The 19,239-nt window shown below is 40.4% G+C and overlaps 1 protein-coding gene across 4 annotated transcripts in view; it reads left to right on the top strand.

Moving 5' to 3' along the window:
* The window catches only part of PLEKHG4B (pleckstrin homology and RhoGEF domain containing G4B), a 126,559-nt gene that overhangs the window by 90,227 nt on the left and 17,093 nt on the right, over nt 1-19,239 (top strand). For 2 of the 4 annotated variants that reach the window (XM_034761401.1, XM_034761399.1), the window contains exons 15-19: nt 4,939-5,191; nt 13,916-14,005; nt 14,122-14,346; nt 14,688-14,858; nt 15,817-15,997. In XM_034761401.1, coding sequence (XP_034617292.1) covers nt 4,939-5,191; nt 13,916-14,005; nt 14,122-14,346; nt 14,688-14,858; nt 15,817-15,997 — 920 coding nt within the window. Of the gene's footprint in view, nt 1-4,938; nt 5,192-13,915; nt 14,006-14,121; nt 14,347-14,687; nt 14,859-15,816; nt 15,998-17,685; nt 17,887-19,239 lie in introns of all 4 variants that reach the window. The other 2 variants (XR_004644561.1, XM_034761400.1) reach the window with 2 other exon arrangements.

The following is a 19,239-nucleotide window of genomic DNA, read 5'->3' as shown; positions in this document are numbered from 1 at the left end:
AACTGCTGCTCTCCAGCCATCGGTCGCCACTCGCCAGCCACCCCGCTCTGAAGGTAGAGCAGAAGTTAGGGTGGCAATATTGCAGCTCCCCTAAAATAACCCTGTGACCCTCCTGCAACTCCCTTTTGGGTCAGAACCCCCAATTTGAGAAACGCTGGTCTCCCCTGTGAAATCTGTACAGTATAGGGTTAAAGCACACAAAAGACCAGATTTCACAATGGGAGACCAGATTCAAGGTGTTTTTCATTGGCTGTGAATTTGGTAGGGCCCAAATCACGATGGTCCCTTCTGACCTTAAAGTCTATGAGTCTAACTTTACTCATTGTGAGCAGTCCCACTGAAAATCAATAGGACTATTCAGAGGGCATAATGTTGAACACGTGTGTAAATCTGTTCAGGATTGAGGCCTTAGCCTAGTATGAAAAGAAATGTTTCCTTATTTTTTTGATATTAACGTGTTGGGGGTTTTGGATTTAAATGTTTCCCTCCAGTTTTGGAAAACCAGCTCCGTTGTGCTGTTACTTAACAGCCAGAAATTGAAACTAACCAAAAGTTTCATATTCCAAGCTGAGTGAAGTGCATATAGTAAGCACACAGTGGTTCCTATAAAAGTGAATTACATTTTTTTTTTAAATTCAATTTTAATAATCTGAGTAACAATGGTAAAGAACAGCTTTAAATATATTATTTTTATCTTGACAGTGTTCCATAAGGAAATGACCATTAAAATAATTTATTGTTTTTCTTTAAGATAAAGTATATTTGTTCTAGAGTTGGTGACAGACTATTAAGGAAATACAGATAAACATAATTTACAAATGCAGAGGAAATTTAAACACTGTTTAAACACTGTCTTCAGCTCCAATTTGAATTTGAAGTTCTGCTTAAGTTTCACTATTTTTTTTTCTGTCAAACTTACTTTTGGTCGCTCTTTCTTTCGCACTCAGTTAGGATCCTCCCTCCCTCCCTTCCTCTCTCCCTGGGATTTTGTATTTTAACAGCATAAAGTTATCCCAGTTAGTGCCAAAAAGAAAAAAAAAGGTTAAAAGGAAGACCAAAGTTTGACTGCTCTAAAGAAGGAAACTGAAATCAAAATCTATTATCAAATCTACCTATATTTTAATAATCTTGTACAAAAAAAAAAACAACCTGACTTTGTGTGTGTGCCTGAACAGAGTTCAAGATTTATGTTTAAGTTTTTAAAAAGTCAAGCTGTTTATATTTGTTGTCTAGTAATTGAGGGCCAGATTCTGATACCCTTACACACACTGAGTAACACCATACTCTGCAAGCAATCCCATTGAAGCCAGTGGGATTACTCATGGAGTAAGGTGATATTCAATTTGAGTAAGAATATCAGAATGTGTCCCACAGTAGTTCATATTTAATCATATGTTTTGTTATAGTATCTGTGTATTAAAGCTTTCAAGGGCTCCAATTCAGCAAACCCTCCTTATTCAGCAAAAAACTTAAGCAGATGGTTAAATCCCATTGACTTAATGATCTGGAAGTTAAACACATGCTTAATTGTGTTGCTGAATAGTAATGTTACCATCAATTTGTGCAACAGAGGAAGAATGGGAGTCCTGTGTGATCTTTCTTGGATAGAAATTGGTGTTTTTAAAAGAGTCTGGTTTCCATTTTTTTTTTAATCTGTAAAGGCTGCTTTTAAACAGGCCAAAACAAGCTGTCCAAACTGAATTATGTACTTTCCTCTTTTAAAACATATGTACATTAACTTTTAGTAGTTACAAAAAAAAATCCAATCCAGTCAAAGTAGTTTGTGGTTTTATTTAACTTAACTTCTTTTTTATGAAATGAGTAAACTTTGGAATGGCTCCACTTTTCCATAATGCCTTCTTATAAAATTAGGATTCTTTATTTTCGGACTATGGAGGATATATTCCTCCAATGCGAATTTGTTCAGGTTAACAGCATCTTTTTCCCCATTTAAGCCCCAATCCTGCAGACACTTAAATCCATGCAAATTTGGGAACTTATCTTCAGACATAAATCCTTAATTTGATTATCTAATTATTCTGGACCAAGTCATGGGACCACAGACTTTTATAGTATTTCACCAGGCTCAGTGGTTTAATGGGAGTTTACAAAAACTGCACCCAATCCTGCAAACAAACGTGAAAAAGGTTAGTCCAGTAGAACCACTGCAGTCAATGCCATTTATCAGATCAGTAACTTTTATTCACATGGCTGAGTATTTGCAGGATTACGTCTGCTAAAAGATTTTTTTTAATGCATTTGTATTGGATTATGTATTTATTAAAGCACAAAAAGATAAAGTTTTGCTTATGATTTTCAACTCCGGATGCCATGAGTTACAATATGGTCTTCATTTCCTTTTGGAAAAGTCCTTTAGAATTTAATAGGGACAAAATTTTATAGATTCTTATTGGTTATCTTAAAACCTATCGCAGTTAATAAATACTGGCATACTTTTTGTAAGTTTTTTTTTATTTTTAATTATCCTATAGAATTCTATTGAAAGTATAATTTAATTTTTCTATTAAATTATATAGGACTTTTCCATGAGGTCTAGTACAATGTAGTGATTCAAGAGTGAGGCTGAGTTTGGACTCATGAGGCCTGATTTTCCTGTCGTTTACATGCGTTTCACTTTTTGAGAGATACTCCTTATTTACACTGGTATAAATTAGTGGGGAATCAAGGTCTTAGGTTCTAGTCCCAGCTCTCCACTGACTCAGTGTGTTCCCATGGGCAGTCTGCTAGGCATCCATGCAGTAGTGCCAATCCCAATCATTCAAAAACCATGAGTCAAGCCCCAAAATACATGAGCTTGGCTTACAAATCATGAGGTTTTTAAAATGTGGGGTCTATTATTTACCTTCTTGCATTTGTTGAGCTTTTGGGGATCATGTTTTCTAGCTTTTCTCTGCAGCCATGAGAGCTAGAAATGTATTTATTAAAAAACTCTCAAGATTCTCATGTGTTCACCTGACTCCAGATGCTGGAGCTTTAAGAAAAACACCAAATACCACGGGAAGTCAAGATAAAAGTCTTGAGAGTTGACAACGCTGCTTCTACCGAGGCCAGCCAAAACCTATCCCTTAAATGCTTTGTGACTCTAATTACTTCTAGGTGGAGCTGGTTTGAACATTGCAAAATGTGAAGCTTTCAACAGAATTTTTAATGAAAATTTGAATTATGATGAAAAATGAACTAATTTTTTTCCACAAAAACTGTCATTAAAATGTCCCGTTTTTCATCCAGCTCTAAAGATGGGCGAACTAACGCTTCTTTCACAGAGTTGATGTGCGGCTTACTTAATATTTGCAAAACACTTTTCGACCTCCTTGCTCCCTCTGGTGAGAAATGGGAAAAAAGAGGTCACAGTGTAATGCTTTGAGATCCCTGGCCTGGACTACAACATTTAGATCCAAATCCAGATTTTTATCCCACCTCACTTAAAGCTTGTGGTTGTCCAAATCTGGGATTTCGTTTTGGTGTTTGATCCAAGTTATTGGCCATAGAATTCAGCCACAAATCTGGATTTGGATTCAAAGCCCCAAGTTCAAGGATGTTTGGATCTAGGATTTAAGATTCAAGCTCACCTCTAATCTTAACACTAAAGAGCTACTGTAAGATGCATTTCCCTTTTTGGACAGGAAATCCTGACTGAAGTTATTCTAATTGGCCTCTTTGATGAAGGTTTAAGAGCTAGCCAATTTCATAAGGGAAAAAAATTCATAATATAAATAGTTATGTCCCCCCAGCTGATGGAATTGTTAGTATGTAACCTCAGATGCCATTAAAACGATTTAATAAATCAAAAAGTTCTCTGTATTGTCATCAGCTATGTCCATCTCATTAAATCAAGTTTATTCAGCAGCATTTCCCATCATGATGAATCTACTATAGTGGCTGGTTTTTGTTTGATTTGTTATGTTAGAAGTAAAGATTAAAATCTGTTCCTGTCATTGTTAACCATCCAAAAATGTTTCTACTATTTTTATGTTGTTTATTAAATTATTGTAGGAATGTTAATATGAAAAAGAAAAAAAAGTAGTTATTATGAAGTCAAACATATTGTATTATCAAAAGTTCAGATAGCTTCAATTCCTTGCAAATAAAGTATACTAGTTAATGAAATCTCACCGAAAACAACATTTTCTATACTTTTATTTCTCAATCACATGGTCTATGAATGAGAATACACCTTTTTCCTCAAAGAAATTGTTTGCTTCTATGTTGTCAAATGTTTAATGTTAATCAGAAATTGTTTTTTCTTCCAAACTGATTGCTTCCTCAGTTTGCCTTGTTTTTCATAATCTGTTTTTGCTGAATGCAAATCTTCCTGTAATTCTAGAACTGGTCACATATTTTAATCTTTCAGAACTGAACATGCTTTCTCAATGGGAGCTCATATTGTGTCAGAGGATATATTGTGTAGGGAAACTCATGAGAATTTAGCTATATGTTAGTTTATCATCCCAGGAATGTTGCTCTGTTTCCAAACGGAATGCAGGAATGGAAAAGGTCATGACACTTGCAAATGCAATAGAAAGTTCTTTAATACAATGAAAAAGTCTTTCCAGAGCTCAAAATTCTTTTTTCTTTTCTGTCTGCTTAGCTGTTACATTACAGCTGCTGTAGACTGTTGTAGACCAAATTCTGTCCTCTGGTATGCACACGTAACTCCACTGAAGTCAGTGAGATTCCACCGTTGTAACTGGGGGCAAAATTTGCTCAATTTGCTCGAGATGAGCAAAAAAAAACCCTGAAAGATCTGTTGCTATAATGGTAAACAACTTAGCCACCAGTGCTACAGCGTGATTTCCTCAAAGGACAGGTAAAAATGAGCCAAATAATGCAAATAAGCAAAGACAGTCACTCAGTATTCAGTGATTACCCATTGTCATAATTTGTCAGTGTTCAAAACAGCTGTTCTGTGTCTTCCAGCAGCAAAGTGCAACATATAATGGATGAAATGATCACAACAGAAAGGGAATATGTTAGATCCTTAGGATATATCATCGACAACTATTTTCCAGAAATGGAAAGAATCGATTTACCTCAGGATTTGCGAGGGAAGCGGAATATTATCTTTGGGAACCTGGAGAAGCTCTATGATTTCCATTGCCAGTATTTTCTAAAAGAGCTGGAACACTGCAGAGACTTCCCACTGCGTGTCAGTCACTGTTTTCTCAGACATGTAAGTCCCGTTTCCAGAGAAGGGTGAATTCTTAGAATCAGATATTTTGAGTTAATCACAGATCCTATTACCGAGTAAATCATGTCACTTACCTTTTTTGTGTTTCTCATAGTGTGTACATTCTAGATTTCCTGTGATGAATGTTTACTGTTGTCTGTGTATGTGGCCTATTGTCTTCTCTCAGAGAGTTGTACATGTACCCCTAGGTCCTCACGCAGCTGCACCTTTTGATATCTCAAAACATGCTGGCTGGACCCTTTCTAAATTTGCTAGAAGTAATACTTGAGTTTGCCACATAAGTGATATGGCCTCTAAGTTTTCAGTTTTCTATAATTATATATGTTTTCTATTAATTTTGTTTCCTATTATTAACCAATGCACAGGTGCTCTTATAGCATCATTTGCAATCACACTGGAAAAGTACCTAGTGTCATATGATCACCCTAATGTCAACAAGTGAGTTGGGACGAAAGGGCTGATATTGTTTCAAGAGGAAACTTATCTTAAATTCCACAATCTCACCTTATTGACAGTAATTTTCTTACAATAGACAAAGCATCAAATTGCTGCTTACACATTTGCTCTGACATGTGTGAACTACACCTGCTGAATATAGCAGACATTTAACCAGAGAAAAGATGGTGGTATGTGCTCTCAGTGTGTAATGTGTACACAGAGGGCTATGTATTGGATGACACAGGGCTGTCCCTGTGGTGGGGGAGGGGGGTGGAGCCCGGGGCAGAAGTGATGGATTCGTCTCTTCTGGGACCGACTGCACCAGTCCGTGGGGCCAGGAGCGGTCGCCCCGATTCACTCTACCCAAGGGACGTCTCTGGGATGGCAGAAGGATCGTTCTGCATATACGAGGCTGGTCTGATGCGTGGGTTGTGATTTTGGGTATCCGTCTCCAGCATTCTACTTGTAGTTTAATTGTGATACATGAACATTTCCATTCAGCTAATCAGATGTATCTGGACAGAAAAAATAAATTTAAAATTACATTTAAAAGCACTAACATTTTGCTGTTTGGAAATGCCTTGTTGGGCCTCCTTTGCTGTGTGCCTAATTCTGACCCTCTCCTAGCAGGATGTTCAGGGCACATCCCTTCTTTCAACATCTGTGTCAGCACGACTGATCCAGAGGATGGCGCAGCCATTGTGGAAAGGGGCATAGAGTGGCTGAAATGGTGCTGGTCTATTGTCAGGACATGAGGAACCACTGATGGGGGTGGGGAGGTTATGCAAGTGAGCATGTCATTACCTTCCTGAGAGGCCCTGTGTGGACCTGGCCCCTCACTCCCCTGCAGAAATCTCAGTATGGCGCTAACACAGGGCAGAGAAGGTGGGGCGCTTTAGCAACATATGGCAGGGTTGAAGGGGAGTGCAACTGATTTAATTTTCTTGAAGGGAAGGTCCATCTTTCAAAAGTTTGGGAAACACTGATTTCAGGTCAGTTTTTGCTGTCGGGATAAGTAGAATGGGCCTGGTGATCAGCATTTCCTTGTAAAATGTTTTCAAAGACTTATCGTTGCATATTACACTGATTATAAGTTAAGCCAACTTTAAAATCCATCAAAAATAATGTTAATCAAACGCTGCGGTGACATGGCGAGCACTTGAACATCAGGAAATGACTGTTATGGTCAGAAATGCCTCAACATTTGACTGCTGTGTTAGAAACCACTGGAATGTCCTATTCCACACACCTTAGGAGTTTTACAGGAGAAGACAGTTCTGCACATATTACAAGCTGGACAGTTTTTGGTACACAGATACCTGGGGATGTGAAATCCCTTCCTCATTCACTGCGCATCTTACTTCACCATGCATACCTGTGCAGTTCAGCCTTCCTTAGCCATGCATTCAAGTTTAGCAAGATAATCTGTGTAAAATTTATTGTACATCCAGATAAAATGATTTCAGTGTGTCATAACAAGGAAAAATATACAGTAGTTTTCACCAGAACATACAAAGGTTCTTCTCAAACAACACTATTTCCATGCCAAATTTCAACTTTTTACCCGTGTCATTTCAGTGCTACCAGTGTTCAAAAATAGGTCATTTTTATAATGGGAAAAGCTTTTTTATTTTCATTTTCCACATATTGCCAAACACTGGAAATGTTTTTGCTCAGACTTTCCAAAAATGTTCACTTTGAAGCAGACACCATAATAGCAGTCTAAAAACCAAACGTGACTGGGAGCTGGAGAGGGTGGAAAGGCAGATGGGGCATAAAAGCAATTTCTATTTCTATTCTGCAACTTTTAACTATAGTGGGTCATGGTTACTCTCATTATAATGAACTATTTCTCCCTACTTTAACCACTTGGCCGTCATCAGTCATGATTCTGTGGTCCTGAGTGCTCGTATACAATGGTTAAGTAGACAGTACTGCAATATGGAAGGCTGGATACTTTTAAGTAAATCATTGTTGCAGTAGCAGCTCAGGGCTCCAGAGGTTTAAATTTTTTCCCATTGCTTGCTCCTGCATTTCTTTGTATTTTGGCTGTCCTTCTCTCTTTTTGAAAAGCATATCTTAACAAATACTGTCCTACTGTTTGTGATTCACATTAATTTAACATTATTCTTCAGTTTTCTTATTCTATCTTACACAAACTTTTGCCCCACTGGTATATTCCATAATAGCCATCTTTGTCTGAACCACATATCCTCAGATGTTACTTTAGAGCAGAAGCAGATAGGTTTCTGTCAGTCTATTTCCGCTTTCTAAACCTGCTTCACTTTAATAAATTCCCATAGTGTCTGTTGAAGCCATCTCAGGCATGTCATAATTGTATCAAAGTAATATTAAAAGCAATTGGGAAATGTACAATAATGGCTTGAAAAACGCATCCAATTTCACATGGTGTTTCTTTACTCTTTCCTAATGAATCTGTGTAACCAGTATTAACCACAAAAGAAAATCCCAACCCTGACAATAAATGATTGATTAAATAGCCCACTGTTTTTTACGTAAGGAGATGATCTGAAAAGAGAATCCTTTTTATTGTAAATGCTTAATGTAGGCCCCTCACCTGGAGCCACAGCTGTGATTTTCCTATTGCCTAGGATGGAAAAGTCAGGATTTTATTACTTTCTCACCATACCAGGGTGTTGTGAGGATTAATTTGTGTTTGTAAAGTTGAAAAGCATTGTATGCTGTATGTGCTGATACTGACTAAGGAGCAAGTTATTCTATTCCTCATCCCCTTTGCAATGCATACTACCTCTAGTTTTCTAGAATACAGAGAATCCTTCAAGTCATCTAGGAAAATCACCATTGTGCCTCCAGGTGGGATGTCTATGTTAATCACTTCGAACTCTATCCCTGTAAAGATTAATGGAAATGTGTTGCCTGCGGGCACATGGTGATTTTCCTCACCTGATTTGCAGAAAAAAACAAGATATCATTCTGTTTATGCTAGGATAGTAAAAAGAAACATACATTACAGAGGATAGGTGGGATGTAATAACCTGGCTCTCAGTCCACTGTAGCACTTAGAGTATTTAATAAGGAGTCCTTGTGGCACCTTAGAGATTAACACATTTATTTGGGCATAAGTTTTCGTATGCTAGAACCCACTTCATCAGATGCATGGAGTGGAAAATACAGAAGCAGGTATAAATACATGAAAAGATGTGAGTTGCCTTACCAAGTGTGAGGTCAGTCTAACGAGACAATTCAATTGACAGCAGGATACCAAGGGAGGAAAAATAACTTTTGAAGTGATAATGAGAGTGGCCCATTTCAGACAGTTGACAAGAAGGTGTGAGTAACAGTAGGAGAAAATTAGTATTGGGGAAATTAGGTTTAGGTTTTGTAATGACCCAACCACTCCCAGTCTTTATTCAGGCCTAATCTGATGTTGTCAAGTTTGCAAATTAATTCCAGTTCTGCAGTTTCACATTGGAGTCTGTTTTTGAAGTTTTTTTGTTGAAGAATTTCCACTTTTAGGTCTGTTATTGAGAGACCAGAGAGATTGAAGTGCTCTCCTACTGGTTTTTGAATGTTATGATTCCTGATGTCAGATTTGTGTCCTTTTATTCTTTTGCGTAGAGACTGTCCAGTTTGGCCAATGTACATGGCAGAGGGGCATTGCTGGCACATGATGGCATATATCACATTGGTAGATGTGCAGGTGAACGAGCCCCTGGTGGTGTGGCTGATGTGATTAGGTCCTATGATAGTGTCCCTTGAATAGATATGTGGACAGAGTTGGCACCAGGGTTTGTTACAGGGATTGGTTCCTGGGTTGGTAGTGGCTGGTGAGTATTTGCTTCAGATTGGGAGGCGGTCCATAAGCGAGGACTGGCCTGTCCCCCAAGGTCTGTGAGAGTGAGGGATCATCCTTCAGGATAGGTTGTAGATCCTTGATGAATACTAATTTTCCCCCTACTGTTACTCACACCTTCTTGTCAACTGTCTCAAATGGGCCACTCTCTTACCACTTCAAAAGTTATTTTTCCTCCCTTGGTATCCTGCTGTCAATTGAATTGTCTCGTTAGACTGACCTCACACTTAATAAGGCAACTCGCATCTTTTCATGTATTTATACCTGCTCCTGTATTTTCCGTTCCATGCATCTAATGAAGTGGATTCTAGCCCATGAAAGCTTATGCCCAAATAAATTTGTTAATCTCTAAGGTGCCACAAGGACTCCTCGTTGTTTTTGTTGATACAGACTAACATGGCTACCACTCTGAAACCTATAGTATCTAATGTTATTCATGTTTAACGGGCTTTACAAACACTGGAAGACTAACTCTTGGGCCAGACTCTGACCTTCAGAAGTGACTCCATCCAGGAACCTGTTGCTCGTGCTCAGCTTGCAGACGTTCCCCAGAATGGATGTGTCAGTCCTTGATATTTACTTTGTCCATATTGCTCGGTTAGTAGGTTGGAGGAAGCTGGCAGATAAGGAAGAAATTTGCTGTGGTGATTTATTCTCTGCTCTAGAAGATGGTGTCCTGGACTCAGATTCTTTCAGGCTGCATTTTGCACATAGTGCCATTTCTTGCTCAAGGCCTGGGTGAAAGAGGAAGAGATTGCTTTAGTGCTCGTTACTAGACACCATTAGTATGAAAGTGGCAGTTGTTTACTGATGTCTCAGACCCTTTTGAAAGCTCTGGGCCACAGCAGGTTGGCCTATTTGAATGATAGTTCCTTGGGCTGAGATCTGAGTTTTCTTTCCCTTTGTAGAGGAAAGTGATAGCTTTGTTGATTCTGTATGTGCTTAGGGTTGGATGGGTGAGACAACTGTAATACCAGGTCGGATCTTTCTCAGTCTGGTGACACACGAGAAGTTGCTCCTTTGCTGTTTCTCCCGCTCCTCTCTTCATCCTTGAGCATATGCTGTACCATTCCCTTTGGCCCACGTCCTCTGTTTGCCAGATATCCGGCCTGCACATGAAAAGCTTGTTTGTCTGCTCTCCTGGGTTCTACTTGTCTGAAAGGAGCAAATACCAGTATGCCACTTACAATGTGGCTGATTTGTCAGGGAAGTTTAGATGGGGAAGTTGGGCAAGAGGGTTTTGTAGCACTGCCCTTCCAAATGACTCTCCCAGCATGCTTGTTGTTTTGTGAGTGCAGGCACAAGGGAACCATGACATGTTCTTCTGCCTGTAGCTGGTACTCAGGCAGCACCAGATTGTCTTTGACGCCTATGTCCTGCTATTCAGCTGAGTAGTGGTTTTGGGCTGTGTTCCAGTACCCGGATGAAAAGCAAGCCTCTTCGCTCTTGCCAGTCCTGCCACTCAACCAACTGGCGGTTTTCACTTATACTCTATTAATCTGCTTGTGAGCCATCACTAAGCCCAGAGAAAGGGGACCTGCCCTTGCTCCCTGTGTTCTTGAGCATTACACTTGAGGGAGTAATGCAGGGGAGCCTGGAGTGGAAGCTATAACCCTAAACTCCGTACAGGTCCTTTATTGCTAGGGCTGCCACCTGATATGTTAGCTGTTGCAGGAGAAAGAGAGGCTGATGTTGTTGTCCTAATTCTGTGGGCTCCAGCAGAGGATTTCAGGGATCAAACTATCTCCAGCTCATATTGGAATCTGCAGTTTCTCTTTTAGTTATCCTGTTCTCATACTAGGAATAACAAAATAAAAGGAGGCAGACCCTTGTAAAGATTAGGACAAAGGATGGCCTTTCATTGATGGGGGGTTTTATAAAAAAAATTAATATATTCATGAGGCATTTTTTTCAAAAATTTCAGATTTTTTTTTAAGAAAAAATGAAAAGCTAAAACCAAAGATTTTTTTGGTTTTCAAACTCAAACTTATTTTACCTTCTTTCTGCTTTTTTTTTATTCCCTCCCTCTCCCCTAACCTCTCCCCCCACCCTTCATTTTCAGTGTCAAAATGGAAAAAAGGGAAAGAGGGAGAAACAGAAAAAGGAGGAGAAAGAAACCTGGACAACTGAAAAATTTGATCTTCTTTTGACAGGAGCTTTGCCTGAGAAAGTATCATAGAACCTGATCATTTGATACCTGAATTCCCTTATTATTCGATGGATAAACCGGGAAAAGCACAATTGTGCTGTATTTTTATAAATACTCTATTGTATCAACACAAAGCTATCTGAAAAACTATTCTACAATATCAGGCAAAAATCCGAGAGCAGTTCATAATAATCTAGGTTTATTTTTTCTTTTAAAAGAAAACCAACATTTACTTATTGGTTGCTTGCTCAGATTGTATTATGAGGGGAAGATCTGTTTGTTTATCCTTAGATGATTTGTTTGCGTCCCATTTAGTTTAAAGGAAGGAAGAAGATAAATTTGTTTAATAAGAAGGAAAACAAACATGTGAAGTGAAAAAGATTGTTTATTTCAGTGTTCCGAGGCAAGGGGAAAATAGTGATCTTGCCTGATCTTTTTATACCTTCCAATGAATTGGGAAGCCTCTCTCATGTCCAGGGAATTTAAAAGGGGATCTTTTTGTATGCTTTAATATCATTCAGTTATTGAAGAAGATCTCATTCTGTGCTAAAGACTAGATGGGGCACAATGCTATCTAGATATCGATCTATACTACACTCAGCACTGGGACCTGAAGCCCAGATTCACAAAGGGATATAGGTGCTGCAACGCTGAGCGTCACAGTGCATAACTTTTAGGCACCTAGAAAATCTCAGGAACAACACCGCTATTCATAAAGGCCAGCATACTAGGTAAGAAGCCACCTAAGCTAGCCCCAATGGGAGATGCTGAGGACAAGACTGTGTCCTATGCCCCGCCCCTCTCATGGAGATAGGCACCTAAGTCTGGGCCGCAAGGAGGTGCCTATTTCTCCTAGCAATTCATGAATGGGAGTCAGGTGGCTTGGGCACCTAGGGTATTTCTTTTGAGAATGAGTATGGATACGTTTACATTACTTTTTAAAATTCACGACAGAGTCCCAGAGCCCGCATCTTCAGACTGGGGCTCGTGGGGCTTGTGCTCCAGCACTAAAAATAGCAGTGTAGCTGCTGCGGCTTGGGCTGGCGCTCAAGCTCTGAAGCCCAACCCACTGCCCCAGCTTCAGAGCTCAATCCCAAATGTCTACCCAGCTGTTTTTAGTGCAGCACCGCAAGTCCGAGTCTGTAGCCCCAGGCGCTGAGGTTCGTTGCTGCAAGTTCTAAAATGCAGCGTAGAGGTACCCTTAGGTGCTTGCCTAGCTCCATGTAAACAGCCGAAGGAGGAGGTGATGGTGTTACCCACCTTAGAACTTTTAGCCCAGTGGTTACAGCACTTGCCTGAGAGGCAGGAGACTTCTGTTCAAATCCTTTCTCCCGCCTCTGGTGGGGGTGGGGGGAGAATTGAACATGGGTCCACATCCCAGGCAAGTGCTCGAACCCCTGGGCTAAAAGTGATAAGGTGGTCACTACCGTCACCATCTCCTCCAGCCAAATTTGGAATGGGACCTGATCCAGTAGGCAGCCTTTGACCATACATATCAGATCAGGTGCTGCATGCAAGTTAGGCAAGCAAACTCCTGTGTGCTGCAATTCATGAATTGCTCTGGGGCTTAGATGGGAGAAAAGTGCCCGGACACCTAGAGGGAGGCAGCAGTGTGCATGCCCAAAGGCAGAAACTTGAGCACTGAGGGAACTTTTAACGTGAAATTTTGACACCAAATGACTTTAAGCACCTACAGGGTTTGGAGGGAGTTTGGGGAATCGCAGTGGAGCCTAAAACTGGGATTTAGGTGCCCAGGTACCTTTGCGACCCCCATCCCCACCCTCCAACTGGAGTGCCTTACAATTTCTAATGGTTCTAAATTAACTCTAGCACACATCAGGAAACACTTTCTCATGTGAGTAGCCCTTACTCACATGAATGATCCTGACAAAGTCATTGAGTGAACTCACATGAGTTGCCAATATTGTTTAAAGTCAGCCTGGCTGATTGAGCATTTAGATACTATAATGAAGGGTGCTCTAGAAATACCTACCATAGACAGATAGCTGAAACAGATGAATTTCTCAAATTGTTTAATCTGGAAGAGCTGTAAATTATAGAGAACTAAATCTCCTAAATGAATGGTTCTTGGATGTCCATTGCCGAAATGTGTCTAGATTAAAGCACCTCCTGCAGCTTTGGATTGGAATACATCCATTGTGGGGAGGTGTTATACACTGTACATGATTTTTGTACAAAACTGATGTTAAATGGAGAAGGAATTGATTGTTGGAGAAACAGAAAATAACAAGGAATAACAACACTTTTTCCTATACTTTTTCAGGAAGAACAGTTTGGAATGTATGCATTATACAGCAAGAACAAACCACAATCAGATGCTTTGCTTACAAGCCATGGAAATGCATTCTTTAAAGTAATTACTATCCAGCTTCTTATTTAATGTGAATTGTGTGAACACCACTCACTGCTGTGTGTACTTTTATGCAGTATATCAAATATTGTTTACACATTCCTTTAATATTCCCACAGAATAAACAACAGGATTTGGGTGATAAGATGGATCTGGCTTCCTATCTGCTGAAGCCTATTCAAAGAATGAGCAAATATGCTCTTCTTCTAAAAGATATGATCAAAGAGTGCACTAAGACCCAGGAGCAGGAGCTCAATGATCTCAGGGCAGCTGAAGAAATGGTGAAATTCCAGCTTCGCCATGGAAACGACTTACTTGCTATGGATGCCATTAGAGGGTGTGATGTAAGCATTTCTCAATCCTTCCTTTATTTTTCAAATATCCCCTTGGCTTTGCTGCTGCAGTTTTCATTCAAAGACAGAAAGTTGCTAAGAGGCAGATTATTATTATTATTATGTATTAATTTTATTTTACTATATATATGCTGTAGCACATAGGAGCCCTAGTCATGGTCCAGGACCCCATGTGCCAGGCACTGTACAAATATAAAGCAAGAAGACAGTCCGTGGCCCAAAGAGCGTTCAACCTACGTGATATAATGCCCTTCCCCCCTTCGTCCTTGGACTGGACAAAATCGGCTCAGCCTTCCCTTATCTTTAGTAGCATTGTCATTTTCTCCAATCAGGTCAATTTGAAAGAACAAGGACAGCTGAGATGTCAAGATGAGTTTATTGTTTGCTGTGGAAGAAAGAAATATTTGAGACATGTCTTCCTTTTTGAAGACCTCATCTTGTTTAGCAAAACAAAAAAGATTGATGGGGGATATGACATCTACATGTACAAACAGTCATTCAAGGTAAATGTGCTCCTGCTGTTATGGTTTGGATAGCATGTACAATGCAGCATGCCTCCTGCCATCTGCTTAGTATTCTGTGTGGACAGGAACCCCATCTGTTTGACAATGGTAGGTGAAGGATCACAGTTCCACTGCATGTTACATTTCAAGTAGTTTGTGTGTGTTTTTTAAAAGTTGGAAGAAATGAGAGAGACAGAAACTGATGAGTAAAATGAGCAAAACATGTCTGTGTATATACACACAGACATCATAAGTGCATGTGTGTCTTGCTGGACAGGACTCACGGGAAACCAGGTGTTTCCTGTAGAAATAATTATTTTTAACATTTCTTTCATTACAACAAGAAGCGCCCGATATGTAGTTATGACCTCTCAGCCTCCATTCTGACTACAGATTTGTACCTCTTGAGGGGTGTATGTGTGGAAGCCAGGTTTGGCAACTACCCTTGTTTGGCAACACCAGATATATGCGAAACCCTGATTCACCAAAGCATGTGCTTAACTTTAAGCATATGCTAAACTGCATTGTTGAACTGAGGCCATACATAGAGCATTCATCCTGCATACTAGACCCCCAGGGGCAGATCCTCAGCTGGTATATGTTGAACTATGACAACATCCACTAGCTGAAGATCTGCCCTCAGATATTCAGCTTCAATTTAATTCATTGAAACTCTCTGAACTGCTGAGGATTCTGTGCTTCTCCTAGAGTTTAACACTGCCAGCTCCATGCTGCTCTTACAAAGAGATCACATGGGGAAACTAGAGTGCTGACTCTTGGGATATTGAAAATTCAAACAGAAATATTTATAGCTATGTGTACAGTTGTACTCGCAAGGAATCAAGATGAAGACATTTTTCTACCATTATAGAATGAGCAATGCAAAGAATTTCACTTGATCAGTTTGTTATAAATGTTTCCATGCAGTTGAATGTGTGCTTTTTAAATATGATTTCAGACGGCTGAGATTGGGATGACAGAGAATGTTGGAGACAGTGGTCTGCGATTCGAAATCTGGTTTAGAAGGAGGAGGAAATCCCAGGACACATACATCCTTCAAGCAAACTCAACAGAAGTTAAAATTGCTTGGACCAGTATCATAGGAAGGATTCTTTGGAGACAAGCTCTGAGAAACCGAGGTACACCAACTATTTAATTCAGAAAGAGATTGAAGGGTTTAGCAGTCTACTCCTTGTAGTTCTGTAAAGGCAAGTCAAACAATCCCATTACATGACCCTTATATGTCTGCAATCACCAAAGACTTCAATTTTAAAAAAGCAGTTGGAAAACAGCTTCTTCAAACAGCATTCCTAAAACAATTACAGCACAATAAAGTTGTCTCTCTACAATTAGCAGGCTTTGGGAGGGCCTCTTAGATATGTTGCTAGCACTGTGGGCAAATCTAGTTTTTAAACACTGGATTTTTATTGCTTATTACAACAATCTGTAACCCACTAACTCCTCTTTTTGTCCTATGACTGCAGAGGTGTTAACAGGCCACTCTATCTTGAATGGTCCCTTAGACTCTGTGCTATCTGTTCCACCTTGCATTTTGCTATGATGCTGGGGGTTCCTTTCCCAGATCTGAAGAACTCTGTGTAGCTCGAAAGCTTGTCCCTCTCACCAACTGAAATTGGTCCAATAAAAGATATTACCTCACCCACCTTGTCTCTCTACTATCCTGGGACCAATACAGCTACAGCTATACTGTATACCTTAATGGTGGTAAGTATGGAACATATCGCCCTGGGAAATCTGTGTGTAATACACACTTGTTTTTCAGTCTTGCCACAGTAGGTAGCACTGCTTCTTACAAATGCAGGTAATAGTGCTTAAAAGTGAGCTCCAGAAGAAAAAATTGGGTTGCTGCCCTTTCTTGCTTGTGTGGTTTTTTTTTTTTTTTTTAAGGGGTATGAGTAAGACCTTTTGTTTTGTTCATCAAACGTGCAGGGTGGTGACGTCCTTGTTTGTTTTAATGTTAGAAATATCAGTACAGGGAGCTCTGGTCTTTCCTGGTTTTGCTACAGGACTCTTTGGAAGCTCCAGATGTGTATTGTGAGCTTTCTCAGCCCTTATTTGAAGGGCAAATTTAAATCTTTAACCCATGGATTTGTCAGGCACTTAAGTTAAATTGATGCAGACAAAATCAAAACAAATGACAAAAGAGAGCTAAGAGTTTCAAGCAGTCTGATTCAAAAATACCTCCCCCTCTTTTAGTCCGGTTTCACTGCATGGTATCGCTGATGAGACAAGGTGGGTGAGGTAATACCTTTTTTTGGACCCACTTCTGTGGGTGAAAGACACTTTCAAGCTTAGACAGAGCTCTTCTTCAGGTCTGGGAAATGTATTTAGCTGTGACACTCTGAGTACAAGGTGGAACAGATTGTTTAGCATAAGTAGTTATGGTATCTCTAATGTCATATTCCTACCATTTTGCAGTCATCCATAGACAAAAATGGGGTAGACATTTCTGATGTAAAAATCAAACAGGAAGGGAAGGAAGGAAGGAAGGAAAGAAAAACAACAAAAAGGGAAACAAAAAGTTCTTACCTTGTAGGCCTTCTTTATACAACATAATGAAGAAAAGGGCATGATTTCCCCCCCCCACCCCCTTTTTTCCCGGTTACTTTAAATTTAGAAGTTAAATACACAACTCAGAAAAAAGAAAATTAGAAAATAGTAACTTTGGGGCAGAATCCTATTTGGTGGTAAGCATTTCTGGGGAGATACTAACAAGTAGACTTTATACTAGCTGGTCAATTTGAAGCTTTAACTCAGCCACTTTAATCCTGTCTTCTTTTTTAATCCTTTTTCCTTTGTTCTCTAGCCAATCACTTCAGAATTCTCCTCAGAAATTCCTAATTCACACCAAAAGAGAAGTAGCACAGAAAGCGACAGTAAACTCAGAACTGACAGGAACGGAATAGATATGAACAGAGGAGGAGGGACATGGCATTTTTATTCTAAATCCATCTGGGCATTCCATGAATTAATGCTGCAGCTTTAGGACCTTTTTTCCTTCTGAGAAGTACTTGTAGCAACAGTGTCTTCTTAAGGATTTGGATATTTCTAAGTTCTTATAATATGGAAAGATTCTTGTACATCTTTCTTTATTTTTGTTTTTAAGGATTGTTGTATATGTGTATGGTCAGCTTCAGTTTGGCTCTGTTGTTTTGTAAATATCCCATCAAAGATCATGTGCCTGATTAATGGTGATTAACTATATTCTCAGATTCATTTCATTACCTTAATAGGTTTTTAGAAAAATGGTTCCCAGCCTGTTTGAGAAACTCTGCTACCAGACTAAGACCTTGATGTACCAGTCAGTGCCTACCTCCTTCCGTTGAGCTGTGTGTGTTTTAACCCACAATTATTAGAGAAACAATAAGTTCATTTTTACTGCAGACCTGGGGTCAGTTAATGACCCCTAAGCTATTTAGAAGAAAGCAGGGCTTAAATTCTCATAGATTATTTCACAGAGCCTCCCACCCCCCATCCCCGCAATATGCTATAAAACCTCCAGGGCCCAGCAGGCCAGGAGCACCTCTGGCTTTCTGCCCTGCAGCAGGATGGTGGGGCTAGGGACTTCTGCCCTATGGAGCTGCAGGGCTCCGGGCTTCAGCTGCGGGGAGGGGGGTCGTGGGGTGTGTGTGCGCCGGGGCTCAAGGCATGCCAGGGCTCAGGAATTCAGCCCCACAGGAGGCACCAGGGCTCAGTCCTTCAGCCCTGGGGGCGGGGCACTGGGGTGCCAGGGCTCCTCGTGGGTTTAAAAATATTTACTGGCACTCTATTCCAAATGGTTCCAGCTGAATTTCTATCATAGAATATCAGGGTTGGAAGGAACCTCAGGAGGTCATCTAGTCCAACCCCCTGCTCAAAGCAGGACCAATCTCCAGACAGATTTTTGCCCCAGATCCCTAAATGGCCCCCTCAAGGATTGAACTCACAACCCTGATCTATACCTCCCCCCCAGCCTGCCTGGCTGCAAAAAAAAGCCTGAAAACATGAACCCAAGTGCACCCTAAAAGCTCAAAACCCAAAATAGAGACTCTCCCACCCCTTCACAGATTTGTTAAAGTAATGATGTCTTTTGAAGACTGATTCCTGATTTTTGAACACTTGGTATGAGCAATACTGACTAGTCCTCTCCTACATGATGCCCCTCTGACCTCCTCCCCTGCACCGGCACCAGCTGCATCACGCATGTGCTATGCCACTTGCACCTTCCTAAATCACAGCTTAGCCTTCAGCACCCCTGGCTCCCCAGCCCAGAAACTCCAGACACCTGCTCCCCCGCACCCTTGGGCAGCCCCCAACAGTAACCCAGCCCAGGCCAGCTTCCAGAACCCTCCCCCCGCAACTGCCCAGCCACTGCGAGCCC

Source organism: Trachemys scripta, chromosome 2, assembly GCF_013100865.1.
Source record: "Trachemys scripta elegans isolate TJP31775 chromosome 2, CAS_Tse_1.0, whole genome shotgun sequence".
NCBI classification, from domain to species: Eukaryota; Metazoa; Chordata; order Testudines; family Emydidae; genus Trachemys; species Trachemys scripta.
This window is presented reverse-complemented; position numbering and strand designations above follow the sequence as displayed.